Source organism: Phyllobates terribilis, unplaced genomic scaffold (genome assembly GCF_046119375.1).
Source record: "Phyllobates terribilis strain yellow unplaced genomic scaffold, ASM4611937v1 Scaffold_13__5_contigs__length_258822181, whole genome shotgun sequence".
In the NCBI taxonomy this organism is placed as follows: Eukaryota; Metazoa; Chordata; class Amphibia; order Anura; family Dendrobatidae; genus Phyllobates; species Phyllobates terribilis.
This window is the reverse complement of record NW_027362773.1, coordinates 165,550,734-165,566,952: the sequence shown is the minus strand read 5'-3', so window position 1 is coordinate 165,566,952 and position 16,219 is coordinate 165,550,734. Positions and strand designations below refer to the sequence as shown.

Below are 16,219 nucleotides of genomic sequence, written 5' to 3'. Positions count from 1 at the left end.
ACCAAATTTTACACTTCTGTCACATCAATGGCTGAATTCACATTTCTGCCATAACACCATATAATACCCTCAGTCACATCCAGAGCTGCATTCACAATTCTGTCATTACATCATATTTCATACTCTTGCCACATCCAGAGCTGCATTCATAATTCTGCCATTTCACCAAATTTTACACTTCTGTCACATCAATGGCTGAATTCACAATTCTGTCATAACACCATATAATATCCTCAGTCACATCCAGAGCTGCATTCACAATTCTGTCGTTACATCATATTTCATACTCTTGCCACATCCAGAGCTGCATTTATAATTCTGCCTTTGCACCAAATTTTACACTTCTGTCACATCAATGGCTGAATTCACATTTCTGCCATAACACCATATAATACCCTCAGTCACATCCAGAGCTGCATTCACAATTCTGAAATTACATCATATTTTAACTTTCGAAAACTGTTCCCATCCCAGTCACATCCAGAGCTGCATGCATAATTCTGTTGTCAGATGATAACCAGAAATGCATTCACACTGTTGCTGTTGGAACATATCCAGAGCTGCATTCCTGGAACTGCCGTTTTATCATATTTTACACTCCAGTCACATCCAGAGCTGCATTCCTAATTCTGCAGTTACATCATAGTTTATAATCCAATCACAACCAGAGCAGCACTTACAATTCTGAAGTTACATCATATGTTATACTCTATCCTCATGCAGAGCTGCATTCACAATTCTGCTGCATTATTGTTCAGGACCTCATGTATAAATTACAGCCCCCTGCCCTTACAGAACATGCTGCAGAGCATCGCACAGGGACCCCCTTCTGTCTGTATCCGCCCCTGTAGCTGACACTGGGAAAGCAGGGTGACAACCAGTTTTACTGCAGGGGGGATATGTACATAGTGATGGGGTGAAGTGTCAGCTCCTGGGGTCAGGACTATGCAGATATCTTGTATCACAGAACCAAAGGTTTAACCCATGAAATTCCACACAGTTATTTGGAAAGGTTAATCCAGGCCAATACATTCCCACATCACACCCCGAATGTTTCCTCAAAGGCTCTGGGGGTGATTGGGGGTCTATGTCAGTGGATCATGCTGGTGTTTGTAGTTCTACTGCGTGCAGACCTCCCTGCAGCAAAACAGGGGTTAAATATCACAAGGAAAAAAACAAGCCAAAACAATCCAGATAGGTTATGCTGGAAGTTGTAGTCCTACACGTCATTTCCTGTGGCCCAGAGAATTATGGAGACTGGAAACAACTGCAGCAGACCCTCTGCTGTGTCAGGAGGACTAGGTCCAGAATGGAAACAAGAAATGTTTCCATTCATTGACAGCAAGCGGAGATCTTAAAGAAAATCCCTAAATATAAAGTCTGTAAGAAAGTTGCAGAACTGTCGCTATCCGATAATGATGGATTATTTACATGATGGCGGCAGGCGACACATACCAGGCAAGACAATGGGGGTCCCCTATAATCTCTCACCCACGTCACGGGGTCAATGTCACCGGATAAAAATGACGTCAGTGAATAAATTCTCTGCATTCCTGGTATTGATACAATCGCTCCACGTGAAGGGAAATCGGGACATCTACAAGCGCAGGACGCTGCCTGGATACATGGTGCCAAGTGACGCAGCCGCTTCACCACCGTCAGCTCCGCATCTACACCTCTGCATCTCTTTCATCCCTTGCTGGCGAATATTCAGATGCTTTTTATGAAATGGCGCAAAAATACAAGATGTCAGAAGAAGACAGATCAGTTCTATGCAGGAATTGATCTCACACCAACCACACAGACTTAATCCATGGCTGACATGTGTGGAAGTCACCCAGGGAGCAGTGCAGGAGGTGTAACAGAAGGGGGCACTCACCACCGTGTGTCCGGCCTGCGGGATGTGGCGAAGAGCAGAAAGGGAGCAGCAGCAGCAACAATTGGAGGGGCCTCATAGTGACAGCCAGGGGGCGCCCCACCAGCCCCACACAGGATCTTTGCCCTGTATCACTTAGCTCCCCCCCACTGTCCCTCCTCTGAGGAGCTGCTACCTACCCCAATCCTGAGGCTCCTCAACTGTGAGATATAAGCACCCACCGCCTAAAGACCTGACCTTCCCTGTGCTCCTCTCCTGTCCATACCCCTTTAAACACTGATGCAAATTATTCTGCTGTCTTTGTGGCTCTCTTTCCCTTTAAAGTGACCTTTCTCTCTTCCTGATCTTCTCTCCTGCCCCTTCTCTCTTTGTTTCCCCTAAAAGTGACCTCTCCTGCCCTCCTAAAATGATTCCTCCTCTACTGCTGACCCCCAAAGCCCATCCTCTATACCCTTAAAATGACTCTGCTCCCTTTTAAAATTACCTGTTTTTTTGCCCCTAAAAGTGTCCCCTTCCTGTCCGTTACTGTGACGATCCCTTGTTCCTCCTTATAGATCTCGCTCCAATCTTAAAATGATCCCTACTTCCCTGGCAGCAGACCTCCTTTTACTATTTTGCCCCCTTACAATGACCCCTTTTCACATCCTCTCCCCTCTTATAGTGATCCCTCCAGCAAACCCATTATTTTTGCCCCCTCATAGTGACCCATTGTCTCCTCTTGCCCTTCAGCAGACCCCTTTTTTTTGTTTGGCCCCAGTGAGCCCTTCTCCCCTCCAGGAGACCCCTCAGTTACTATGTTGCCCCTGTACAGACCCCTCTCTTACTAGGTTGCCCACTCACAGTGACCCCTTGTCTCCTCTTTCACTCAGTAGACCCTTCATTTTTGTTTACCCCTTGCAGTGACTCCTTCTTCCCTCCTACAGACCCCTTTCTTACTATGTTGCACCCTTCTCTTCTCCTGCAGACCCCTCTCTTACTATGTTGCACCTTTGCAGTGACCCCCTTCTCCTCTCCAGCAGAGCTCTCTGTTACTATGTTGCCCCTTCTCCTCTCCTGCAGGCCCTTCTGTTACTCTGTTGCCCCTTCTCTCTGGCAGACCCCTCTGTTACTCTGTTGCCCCCTTCTCCTCTCCTGCAGACCCCTCTGTTACTCTGTTGCCCCCTTCTCCTCTCCCGCAGACCTGTGTTATTCTGTTGCCCTTTCTCCTCTCCCGCAGACCCCTCTGTTGCCCCCTTCTCCTCTCCTGTAGACCCCTCTGTTACTCTGTTGCCCCTTCTCCTCTCCTGTAGACCCCTGTTACTCTATTGCCCCCTTCTCCTTTCCTGCAGACCCCTCTGTTACTCTGTTGCCCCTTCTCCTCTCCTGCAGACCCCTGTTACTCTGTTACCCCTTCTCTTCTCCTGCAGACCCCTTTGTTAGTCTGTTGCCCCCTCTCCTCTCCTGCAGACCCCTCTGTTACTCTGTTTCCCCCTTCTCCTCTCCTGCAGACCCCTCTGTTGCCCCTTCTCCTCTCCTGCAGACCCCTCTGTTATCCCTTCTCCTCTCCTGTAGACCCCTATGATACTCTGTTGCCCCTTCTGTTCCCCTGCAGACCCCTCTGTTACTCTGTTGCCCCTTCTCCTCTCCTGTAGACCCCTCTGTTACTATGTTGCCCCTTCTCCCTGCAGACCCCTCTGTTACTCTGTTGCCCCCTCCTCCACTCCTGCAGACCCCTCTGTTACCCCTTCTCCTCTCCTGTAGACCCCTCTGTTATTCTGTTGCCCCTTCTCCTCTCCTGCAGACCCCTTTTACTGTTGCCCCCTCCTCCACTTCTGCAGACCCCTCTGTCACTGTTCCCCCTTCTCCTCTCCTGCAGACTCCTCTGTTACTCTGTTGCCCCTTCTCCTCTCCTGCAGACCCCTCTGTTACTCTGTTGCCCCCTTCTCCTTTCCTGCAGACCCCTCTGTTACTCTGTTGCCCCTTCTCCTCTCCTGCAGACCCCTCTGTTACTCTGTTGCCCCTTCTCCTCTCCTGCAGACCCCTTTGTTACTCTGTTGCCCCGTCTTTCCTGCAGACCCCTCTGTTACTCTGTTGCCCCCTTCTCCTCTCCCGCAGACCCCTCTGTTACTCTGTTGCCCCTTCTCCTCTCCTGCGGACCCCTCTGTTACCCCTTCTCCTCTTCTGCAGACCCCTCTGTTACCCTTTTTCCTCTCCTGCAGACCCCTCTGTTGCCCCTTCACCTCTCCTGCAGACCCCTCTGTCACCCCTTCTCCTCTCCTGCAGACCCCTCTGTTGCCCCTTCTCCTCTCCTGCAGACCCCTCTGTTACCCCTTCTCCTCTCCTGTAGACCCCTGTTACTCTGTTGCCCCTTCTCCTCTCCAGCAGACCCCTCTGTTGCCCCTTCTCTTCCCCTGCAGACCCCTCTGTTGCCCCCTCCCCTCTCCTGCAGACCCCTCTGTTGCCCCCTCTCCTCTCCTGCAGACCCCTCTGTTACCCCTTCTCCTCTCCTGCAGACCCCTCAGTTGCCCCTTCTCCTCTCCTGCAGACCCCTCTGTCGCCCCCTCTCCTCTCCTGCAGACCCCTCTGTTGCCCCTTCTCTCCTGCAGACCCCTCTGTCACCCCTTCTCCTCTCCTGCAGACCCCTCTGTCACCCCTTCTCCTCTCCTGCAGACCCCTCTGTTGCCCCTTCTCCTCTCCTGCAGACCCCTCTGTTGCCTCTTCTCCTCTCCTGCAGACCCCTCTGTTACCCCTTCTCTCCTGCAGACCCCTCTGTTACCCCTTCTCTCCTGCAGACCCCTCTGTTGCCCCTTCTCCTCTCCTGCAGACCCCTCTGTTGCCCCTTCTCCTCTCCTGCAGACCCCTCTGTTGCCCCCTTCTCCTCTCCCGCAGACCCCTCTGTCACCCCTTCTCCTCTCCTGCAGACCCCTCTGTTGCCCCTTCTCCTCTCCTGCAGACCCCTCTGTTGCCCCTTCTCCTCTCCTGCAGACCCCCTGTTACTCTGTTACTCCTTCTCCTCTCCTGCAGACCCCTCTGTTGCCCCTTCTCCTCTCCTGCAGACCCCTCTGTTACTCTGTTGCCCCTTCTCCTCTCCTGCAGACCCCTCTGTTGCCCCTTCTCTCCTGCAGACCCCTCTGCTGCCCCTTCTCCTCTCCTGCAGACCCCCTGTTACTCTGTTACTCCTTCTCCTCTCCTGCAGACCCCTCTGTTGCCCCTTCTCCTCTCCTGCAGACCCCCTGTTACTCTGTTACTCCTTCTCCTCTCCTGCAGACCCCTGTTACTCTGTCACCCCTTCTCCTCTCCTGCAGACCCCTCTGTTGCCCCTTCTCCTCTCCTGCAGACCCCTCTGTTGCCCCTTCTCCTCTCCTGCAGACCCCTCTGTTGCCCCTTCTCCTCTCCTGCAGACCCCCTGTTACTCTGTTACTCCTTCTCCTCTCCTGCAGACCCCTGTTACTCTGTCACCCCTTCTCCTCTCCTGCAGACCCCTCTGTCGCCCCTTCTCCTCTCCTGCAGACCCCTCTGTTGCCCCTTCTCCTCTCCTGCAGACCCCTCTGTTGCCCCTTCTCCTCTCCTGCAGACCCCTCTGTTGCCCCCTTCTCCTCTCCCGCAGACCCCTCTGTCACCCCTTCTCCTCTCCTGCAGACCCCTCTGTCGCCCCTTCTCCTCTCCTGCAGACCCCCTGTTACTCTGTCACCCCTTCTCCTCTCCTGCAGACCCTTCTGTTGCCCCTTCTCCTCTCCTGCAGACCCCCTGTTACTCTGTCACCCCTTCTCCTCTCCTGCAGACCCCTCTGTCGCCCCTTCTCCTCTCCTGCAGACCCTTCTGTTGCCCCTTCTCCTCTCCTGCAGACCCCTCTGTTGCCCCTTCTCCTCTCCTGCAGACCCCTCTGTTGCCCCTTCTCCTCTCCTGCAGACCCCTCTGTTGCCCCTTCTCCTCTCCTGCAGACCCCTCTGTTGCCCCTTCTCCTCTCCTGCAGACCCCTCTGTTGCCCCTTCTCCTCTCCTGCAGACCCCTCTGTTGCCCCTTCTCCTCTCCTGCAGACCCCTCTGTCACCCCTTCTCCTCTCCTGCAGACCCCTCTGTTGCCCCTTCTCCTCTCCTGCAGACCCCTGTTACTCTGTCACCCCTTCTCCTCTCCTGCAGACCCCTCTGTCGCCCCTTCTCCTCTCCTGCAGACCCCTCTGTCGCCCCCTCTCCTCTCCTGCAGACCCCTGTGTTGCTCTGTTGCCCCCGTACAGACCTTCTCCTTGCCGGCTGCCCCGTGTGCTGCGCTCCTGCCCTGCGCTCTCCTCTGTCTGTGATCCCGGAGCTGCTGGAGATGATCCGGCCGCCCCTCCTCTCCTCTCCTCCCTCCCCCCCACCGGTCCTGCTGTGTCTGCCCCATCAGCACCTTTCTTCCTCCTCTTCTGCCCCCACCCCCAGCCCCTGACCCATCCACACTGCCTGAAGCCAGGGGGACTACAAGTCCTAGCATGTCCTACTGGGCTGCAGAGCAGGATGGCACTTGTAGTCCTCCCCCTCTACTCTGCTCACCTTAGCTGGACTTGGCATGAAGAGGTTAACTCTCAGCCTCCCTGTAGCCCCCTCCCTGTGCTCACCTTACTCCCACTTCACACCCTCTTGTCATAGTCTTGAGTCTGCCCCAGGTCCTGTCTAGAGAGAGGTGCCCCCTTTCCCCCAGTTTTATGGCAGCACCTGGGGGAGGGGGGCACCGTCGCTTCTCCAAAACCAGAAGTAATGCCCCCAAAACCCGAATATGGGGGTCGTCAAAAGAGCTAGAAATTCATCAAAGCCAATTTAGACGTAACCTCAGATGCGTAGGGCAGGGTTCCCCAACTCCAGTCCTCAAGGCCCACCAACAGGTGATGGAATTATCACCCGAGCAATACCAAGGAAATCCTGAATACATCACCTGTTGGTGGGCCTTGAGGACTGGAGTTGGGGTACCTGTCGTAGGGAAAGTCACACCGTACTTATTGGAGAGACATTACATGGGGAACGGCCGCGGAGCAGATCTGACAGGGGTCCCTCCGGTCACAGCCCACCAGCTATGTGGGGGCTTCGGGGTGAGGCGGATTTTATGTTGCATCACGGAGAAAACATCCTGTAATAAATGCAAGAATGTGACGCAAATGACATCCTGCAAACTGTGAACATATCTGGAATAACAGGGGAAAAAAAAATACTTTTTTTGTTTCAAGACATTTCAGCTTCTATATTTTGTGTTCTAAAAAAAAGGTAAAATGAATATTGAATCCATCATGGCGGCCTCCAGAGCGGTGACCGGTTCACGCCGAAGTGGACGCAGTCTTTTCCTCGATTCGCAGCGGTTTGTAAATCCACCTTTGTCCATTTTATGGCCGTTATAAATCTCCTGCTCTGAAAGTCTCGGCTGCGGTTTCAACTCATCTGAAAATATTTTTCCAGGGTAAAAAGAGTCTCCAGAAATCTCTGTCAGAGTAGGAATCACTTCTACAGGGCTGTGCAAAGATGCCCCCCGCCCCCACAATAAAGAATAGCTAACTAAGATCTCGGTCACATTACAGGTTCTAGAGCCTCCGACCGCATCACATTACAGGTTCTAGAGCCTCCTACCTCATCACATTACAGGTTCTAGAGCCTCCGACCTCAATCACATTAAAGGTTCTAGAGCCTCTGACTTCAGTCATATTACAGGTTCTAAAGCCACAGATATCCACATATCCACAGATAGCCACATATCACAGAGCTCTCACATTACAGGTTATAGAGCCTCAGAGCTCAGTCATATTACAGGTTCTAGAGCCTCAGGGTTCAGTCATAATACAGGTTTCTAGATCTCAGACCGTGGTCATATTACAAGTTCTGGAGCCTCAGAGCTCAGTCATATTACAGGTTCTAGACCTCTCCGACCTTGGTCACATTACAAGTTCTGGAGCCTCAGAGCTCAGTCATATTACAGGTTCTAGAGCCTCAGACCTTGGTCATATTACAGATTGTAGAGCACACATATAACTTTCTGGCCCGCAGTCCACATCTAGCCCACAGAGTGAGTATATTTGGCCTGTGATGCCGGGCACGTCCCCCCGCAGCATCAGACTTTTGAAGTACTCTGGAAGCCCTACCCTGGGAAGATGGGGGGTACTCGGAACCGGGTCAGATGTTGGGGGAAGCAGTCGTGGCCCGGACCCGCTCCGTGTCCAGGGCCGTCACATTAAAAAAGATGTAATGGGCTATCAGGGTTGAGTGGTTGCTATCGACTACGCCACCTGTGGCACCTGGTGATGGCCACCAGCGCTGCTGCAGTCCTCTGAGACGGGATGTTGTGGCAGCCGTCGCTGATACTACTCCCCACAGGCGGAGCAAGGCCTCAGGGCAGAGATGGAGGGGGTTGTAGTGTAGGAGGTCTGGTGCTGCGCGGTGCGGTGCAGAAATAACGAGTCCGGAGGCCATAGGGGTTGACTTCCAGGGTTTTTACTCACGGTGGAGAGTGCAGCTAAAAGGTTTCTCCCTGCTCCTCACGGAGTTCTGCGGTCACCAGGAACGGGGGTCCGACAACCTCCGAGTAAGTCCAGTGTTAAATCAGGACCCCGCACCAGAGTGTTCCTAGACTTCAGATCGAGTCCTCTCCTGTCCGTGTGTGTAGATAGGCCGGGTCTCCCTCTGAACTTCACTCAGAAAAAGGGTACGGGTGGCAGCTCCGCTCCTTCCGTTACCCGGTGGCATCCTCAGGGCCTACCGGGCTTCCCTGACCAGGACGTAGAGTAGCAAGGTCAGGTGTCGGGGGCCGGTATCCCTCTTGCAGCCTCTTGCAGCCGGAATCCCTCTAAATAGATCAGGTAGACGAGGACAGGTGACGTACACCGCTCCGTCTGCATCCCCCCGGGATCCATTTGCGGTGGAGCTACACTCCTAAGCTCCGGGCCTTCTTGGTCATGGTCCTTGCCCGGGCTGAGACGGACATTGTCTGCAGCTTGCCCCTCGACCCAAGGCTAAGGTACGAGGGCCGTGTCTCCATCCGCTGCAGGTCCACACAGGATCCACTCTCAGGGAGGGAGGTCACGATACGAACAGTCAAAGAACCATCAAAAAAGAACCAAGAGCCAAGATGGCTGTGTATTAAATATGAAATTTAAAGTGTCACTAAAATGTGAATTTTCCACCCTCACCCACTAATTGGTTCCCCTATCTCTTGGTTCCACAGTCTCCCAACTCCAGTAGGGACAGCACCTAGTGCCTTCTAGCTCCCTCTGGTGGGAGAAGTGTTGTGTTGGATGTGGAGGTAGGGTCCGGACCATCGCACTGTTCTTACCTCAAAGGAGGAACACTACACCCCATTAAAGAGGTGCAGCATCCCTGTGGCGGTTGAACCCTCAGGGGCGCCACACTTTCACCTGACATTGCACTTTCAACTATATCAGCTGCTACAAAATGAAAGTAATGATGGAGGAGGGAGGGTCCGCACAGCCGGCTGCACTAAGCTGTGCAGAGGATCTGAATGCACCATGAAGAGACCGGAGCAGTGGGAGACGAGGCAGAGGTGAGTATTTTTATTTTTTTTAATGTGGGGCCTATTATACTGTATGGAGGACTATGTGGGGCCATTATACTGTATGGAGGACTATGTGGTGCCATTATACTGTATGGAGGACTATGTGGAGCCATTATACTGTATAGAGGACTATGTGGGGTCATTATACTGTATGGAGGACTATGTGGGGCCATTATACTGTATGGAGGACTATGTGGTGCCATTATACTGTATGGAGGACTATGTGGAGCCCATTATACTGTATGGAGGACTATGTGGGGCCCATTATACTGTATGGAGGACTATGTGGGGCCATTATTCTGTATGGAGGACTATGTGGGGCCATTATACTGTATGGAGGACTATGTGAGGCCATTATACTGTATGCAGGACTATGTGGGGCCTATTATACAGCATGAAGGACTATGTAGGGCCATTATTCTGTATGGAGGACTATGTAGGGCCATTATTCTGTATGGAGGACTATGTGGGGCCATTATACTGTATGGAGGACTATGTGGAGCCATTATACTGTATGGAGGACTATGTGGGCCCATTATACTGTATGGAGGACTATGTGGGGCCCATTATACAGCATGGAGGACTATGTGGGGCCATTATTCTGTATGGAGGACTATGTGGGGCCATTATACTGTATGGAGGACTATGTGGGGCCATTATACTGTATGGAGGACTATGTGGAGCCATTATACTGTATGGAGGACTATGTGGGCCCATTATACTGTATGGAGGACTATGTGGGGCCCATTATACAGCATGGAGGACTATGTGGGGCCATTATACTGTATGGAGGACTATGTGAGGCCATTATACTGTATGCAGGACTATGTGGGGCCTATTATACAGCATGAAGGACTATGTAGGGCCATTATTCTGTATGGAGGACTATGTAGGGCCATTATTCTGTATGGAGGACTATGTGGGGCCATTATACTGTATGGAGGACTATGTGGAGCCATTATACTGTATGGAGGACTATGTGGGCCCATTATACTGTATGGAGGACTATGTGGGGCCCATTATACAGCATGGAGGACTATGTGGGGCCATTATTCTGTATGGAGGACTATGTGGGGCCATTATACTGTATGGAGGACTATGTGGGGCCATTATACTGTATGGAGGACTATGTGGGGCCATTATACTGTATGGAGGACTATGTGAGGCCATTATACTGTATGGAGGACTATGTGGGGCCCATTATACTGTATGGAGGACTATGTGGGGCTATTATACTGTATGGAGGACTATGTGGGGCCATTATACTGTATGAAGGACTATGTGGGGCCCATTATACTGTATGGAGGACTATGTGGGGCCACTATGCTGTATGGAGGATTATGTGGGGCCATTATACTGTATGGAGGACTATGTGGGGGCCATTATACTGTATGGAGGACTATGTGGGGCCATTATACTGTATGGAGGACTATGTGGGGCCCATTATACTGTATGGAGGACTATGTGGGGCCCATTATACTGTATGGAGGACTATGTGGGGCCCATTATACTGTATGGAGAACTATGTGGGGCCCATTATACTGTATGGAGGACTATGTGGGCCCATTATACTGTATGGAGGACTATGTGGGGCCATTATACTGTATGGAGGACTATGTGGGGCCCATTATACTGTATGGAGGACTATGTGGGGCTCATTATACTGTATGGAGGACTATGTGGGGCCCATTATACTGTATGGAGAACTATGTGGGACCCATTATACTGTATGGAGGACTATGTGGGCCCATTATACTGTATGGAGGACTATGTGGGGCCATTATACTGTATGAAGGACTATGTGGGGCTCATTATACTGTATGGAGGACTATGTGGGGCCATTATATTGTATGCAGGACTATGTGGGGCCCATTATACTGTATGGAGGACTATGTGGGGCCCATTATACTGTATGGAGGACTATGTGGGCCCATTATACTGTATGGAGGACTATGTGGGGCTCATTATACTGTATGAAGGACTATGTGGGCCCATTATACTATATGGAGGACTATGTGGGGCTCATTATACTGTATGAAGGACTATGTGGGCCCATTATACTGTATGGAGGACTATGTGGGGCTCATTATACTGTATGGAGGACTATGTGGAGCCATTATGCTGTATGGAGGACTATGTGGGGCCATTATACTGTATGGAGGACTATGTGGGGCCCATTATACTGTATGGAGGACTATGTGGGCCCATTATACTGTATGGAGGACTATGTGGGGCCATTATACAGTATGGAGGACTATGTGGAGCCCATTATACTGTATGGAGGACTATGTGGGGCCATTATACTGTATGGAGGACTATGTGGGGCCCATTATACTGTATGGAGGACTATGTGGAGCCATTATACTGTATGGAGGACTATGTGGGGCCCATTATACTGTATGGAGGACTATGTGGGGCCCATTATACTGTATGGAGGACTATGTGGGCCCATTATACTGTATGGAGGACTATGTGGAGCCATTATACTGTATGGAGGACTATGTGGGGCCCATTATACTGTATGGAGGGCTGTGTGGGGATTACAGTTGGAAAATCATACTGTGATGGGGTCACCCTTCTTTGTTGGGGGGATTGAGGGAGTACAGTAGGGTCAGCATGCTGTGCGTGTGCAGGGTACTGTGGAGGAATTCACTGTGGGGGCATCAGACTTTGGTCTGCCCACAACTCTGTGGTCATTTCTGCCCAGCGAGGCTCCCAGTATCATGGCACGTCTCCTCCTGTCATGTAGCTGGACTGTGACTTTTCCATGCTGATATAGAGGTGGATGTGGGATTGTGATGGACACTTCTTCTAGCCGATGTGCAGCATCACAAGATCACAGTTCTCTAGGGAGAGAGCAGAAAGACCAGCAGCCAAGAGACCAGCGGCAAAGCAGCAGCGAGGCCTGGGGAAGAATACACCAACGGCAGCTATACATTAGGAGATATCTGTAACCTATTAAGGTTAACCTGATAACCTTACCGTTATCAGCCACGATGATATTCTCAGCTCTCCTGTAACTGAAACGTAACCATTATATAATGAAAAGTTCTGCCACATTATCGGTCTCCTTCCCCTTCTGGCAGCTGACAGTACAGTCCCTTCTTACTTTCCGTGCAGAAGGAGTCTCCTCAGCTGTACTGCCATATACTGCAACTCTGCTACAACCCTGACAAGCATGCAGAAAGATATTTCTCTTGACTGAGCGTGTGTCCTCCAGCACTCAGCTCATTAGGTGGAGACTGAGCGTGTGTGTCCTCCAGCACTCGGCTCATTAGTTGGAGACTGAGCATGTGTGTCCTCCAGCACTCGGCTCAATAGGTGGAGACTGAGCGTGTGTGTCCTCCAGCACTCGGCTCATTAGGTGGAGACTGAGCATGTGTGTCCTCCAGCACTCGGCTCATTAGGTGGAGGCTGAGCGCTTGTGTCCTCCTGCATTCGGCTCATTAGGTGGAGCAGTCTGAGCGTGTGTGTCCTCCAGCATTCAGCTCATTAGGTGGAGGGGACTGAGCGTGTGTGTCCTCCAGCACTCGGCTCATTAGGTGGAGGGGACTCAGCGTGTGTGTCCTCCAGCACTCGGCTCATTAGGTGGAGGGGACTGAGCGTGTGTGTCCTTCAGCACTCCGCTCATTAGGTGGTAGTGACTGAGCGTGAGTCCTCCAGTACTCGGCTCATTAGGTGGAGGGGACTCAGCGTGTGTGTCCTCCAGCACTCGGCTCATTAGGTGGAGGGGACTCAGCGTGTGTGTCCTCCAGCACTCGGCTCATTAGGTGGAGGGGACTCAGCGTGTGTGTCCTCCAGCACTCGGCTCATTGGGTGGAGGGGACTGAGTGCGTGTGTCCTCCAGCACTCAGCTCATTGGGTGGAGGGGACTGAGCGTGTGTGTCCTCCAGCACTCGGCTCATTAGGTGGAGGGGACTCAGCGTGCGTGTCCTCCAGCACTCAGCTCATTGGGTGGAGGGGACTGAGCGCGCGTGTCCTCCAGCACTCAGCTCATTGGGTGGAGGGGACTGAGTGCGTGTGTCCTCCAGCACTCAGCTCATTGGGTGGAGGGGACTCAGCGTGTGTGTCCTCCAGCACTCGGCTCATTGGGTGGAGGGGACTCAGCGTGTGTGTCCTCCAGCACTCGGCTCATTGGGTGGAGGGGACTGAGCGTGTGTGTCCTCCAGCACTCAGCTCATTGGGTGGAGGGGACTGAGTGCGTGTGTCCTCCAGCACTCCGCTCATTAGGTGGAGGGGACTGAGTGCGTGTGTCCTCCAGCACTCGGCTCATTGGGTGGAGGGGACTCAGCGTGTGTGTCCTCCAGCACTCGGCTCATTGGGTGGAGGGGACTCAGCGTGTGTGTCCTCCAGCACTCGGCTCATTGGGTGGAGGGGACTGAGCGTGTGTGTCCTCCAGCACTCGGCTCATTGGGTGGAGGGGACTCAGCGTGTGTGTCCTCCAGCACTCGGCTCATTGGGTGGAGGGGACTGAGCGTGTGTGTCCTCCAGCACTCCGCTCATTAGGAGGGGACTGAGCGTGTGTGTCCTCCAGCACTAGGCTCATTAGGTGGAGGGGACTCAGCGTGTGTGTCCTCCAGCACTCCGCTCATTAGGTGGAGGGGACTCAGCGTGTGTGTCCTCCAGCACTCGGCTCATTGGGTGGAGGGGACTCAGCGTGTGTGTCCTCCAGCACTCGGCTCATTGGGTGGAGGGGACTGAGCGTGTGTGTCCTCCAGCACTCGGCTCATTGGGTGGAGGGGACTCAGCGTGTGTGTCCTCCAGCACTCGGCTCATTGGGTGGAGGGGACTGAGCGTGTGTGTCCTCCAGCACTCCGCTCATTAGGAGGGGACTGAGCGTGTGTGTCCTCCAGCACTAGGCTCATTAGGTGGAGGGGACTCAGCGTGTGTGTCCTCCAGCACTCGGCTCATTGGGTGGAGGGGACTCAGCGTGTGTGTCCTCCAGCACTCGGCTCATTGGGTGGAGGGGACTCAGCGTGTGTGTCCTCCAGCACTCGGCTCATTAGGTGGAGGTGACTGAGCGTGTGTGTCCTCCAGCACTCATTAGGTAAATGCGCATATCATATTCCATGTAAACACCAGTGGGCGCTGCATTATCCACCGAGAGTTAAATTGAACACTGGGGTCCTAGAGGGGTGGCCCCTATACCTACTGCATGTGGAACTGGAGATCTTGGCACACTTTTTACACTTCAGTTGACAAAGGAGCGTGGTTTACAGCTTAGTAAAAAAAAGTGTGGAAAAGGTGCACCAAATTTTTCATGTATCCTCAACAATTGTGACATATCTTCCGGCTTTCCAGTCTTGATATAGGACAGGAACGGATTAGTAAATCTCCCCCCAGTATTTCCCCTTAGAAAAGCTTCACTGCTCCCGACACTCGGCCGCACTATGGGAAAAGTGGAGAAGTAATCAGTGCACTGCGCCCTCTGGTGGCCACTTATAGTAAAAGCCTTAACTCTTGTCCCCCACTGTGGAAAAGTCATCTCATAGGTATGCAGCTAAAATGGAGAAATATTCCTTCCATCTGGCTCACCTTACCCATCCTCAGTCAGACAAATAAGAGAACGAAGAAAGCGACAATTGTGTAAATGTATTTATTTTATTTTCTAACCTGATCTGTGCAAAATGCCTCCTGCACCCGAACCGGACGGCCAGAGGCGAGGAGAGGGCAAGAGGCGACGTGCGGCCGCCTGCTTATTGCATGTCGGAGGAACATGAAGCAGCATAAATAACTCATCTCAGACACAATATATATATATGGAAAGTAAATCTCAGCAGTGATCCGGGTGCACCGGGAGGCAAATCACCGGCGGCAAGAGGGCGATCCAAAAGAGAATGCCCTCCCCGTCTTCATGTGCCCTCTATGCCGGGGGAGGGGTAAGTGACATGGTCAGGAGAACATGAAGAGTTAAATAAATAAAATAATGCATATGCAATAATAAAAAAAAAACAAAAGCCACACGATCTGTGCATTTATGTCGCCATATATAAACAGTCTCAATGTCCCGCTAATCACAAGGTAATACTGACGAGGGAAACCCCACACGACTCCGTAACACTGCGGCCGAGCACAAGAAGATTTAAAAATATAGAATCTGCTTTTATCTTTCCTGTAACAGCAAATAAAGGACGAGACGGCGAGAAAGCAAATCCCCGGAAAATGTAACAGACGGAGAAACGGTGACGACTCTCCCCAGGATCCTGCAACCTCTGAATGGCTCGGAAAGCGGCTCCATGGCAAGTAAATAGGACAGCTTGACAATAAGCCGTGCGATATTCACCGTCACCTCTCTCATATGAAAGGATGTAACGAGTCTTAAAGCATTTACATATATAGAGATACTCTAATATATCACCCGGCGCTCCGGGCAGTGACGGAGTTCAGGGGCGCTGCCGGCGGAGTTCAGGGGTCGCAGCTCCGTGCACAGTTGTGGTGATGGGGGGGGGGGGGGGGTCAGATGTTGATCCCTTTGATGAGAGAGCTCTCCAGGGTTATATTGAACTCCTGCAGCGTCTGCAGGACGCGGATTAGCGAGTTGACGAGGGTATGGTCCTTTATTAAAGCCGTGTCCTCGTACATCTGTGCTATGATGGGGCAGTCGGCCAGAAGGGCGATCCAGTGGTGCAAGTGATGATCCCTGCAGAAAGTGGCAGGAGAGATAAGAAAACAGATCACTAATACACAACTAAAAAATGCTGCAGTTTCTACATAAATGACCGACTTCATACACGAGTCCATCACACTGGCCGAGATATAGGAGCAAAGCTGAGCAACGATCGGATAATGGAAAGGTCTCCAAGACACAGTCATTTCCTCATCATTTTCAGGATCTCT

At 52.1% G+C, this 16,219-nt stretch overlaps 2 protein-coding genes across 6 annotated transcripts in view; both read right to left on the bottom strand.

Annotated features, from left to right (window-relative positions):
• The window catches only part of SCUBE2 (signal peptide, CUB domain and EGF like domain containing 2), a 400,692-nt gene extending 396,502 nt beyond the window's left edge, over positions 1-4,190 (bottom strand). For 2 of the 5 annotated variants that reach the window (XM_073659019.1, XM_073659018.1), the window contains exon 1: positions 1,880-4,187. In XM_073659019.1, the coding sequence (XP_073515120.1) occupies positions 1,880-1,955 (76 nt within the window). In that variant the 5' untranslated portion in view covers positions 1,956-4,187. Of the gene's footprint in view, positions 1-1,879 lie in introns of all 5 variants that reach the window. The other 3 variants (XM_073659017.1, XM_073659021.1, XM_073659020.1) reach the window with 3 other exon arrangements.
• A 10,774-nt stretch (positions 4,191-14,964) lies between these two features.
• Positions 14,965-16,219, bottom strand: part of DENND5A (DENN domain containing 5A) — a 173,300-nt gene continuing 172,045 nt past the window's right edge. Inside the window, exon 13 of the mRNA XM_073659016.1 lies at positions 14,965-16,022. Within this exon, the coding sequence (XP_073515117.1) occupies positions 15,839-16,022 (184 nt within the window). The 3' untranslated portion in view covers positions 14,965-15,838. The remainder of the gene's footprint in view (positions 16,023-16,219) is intronic.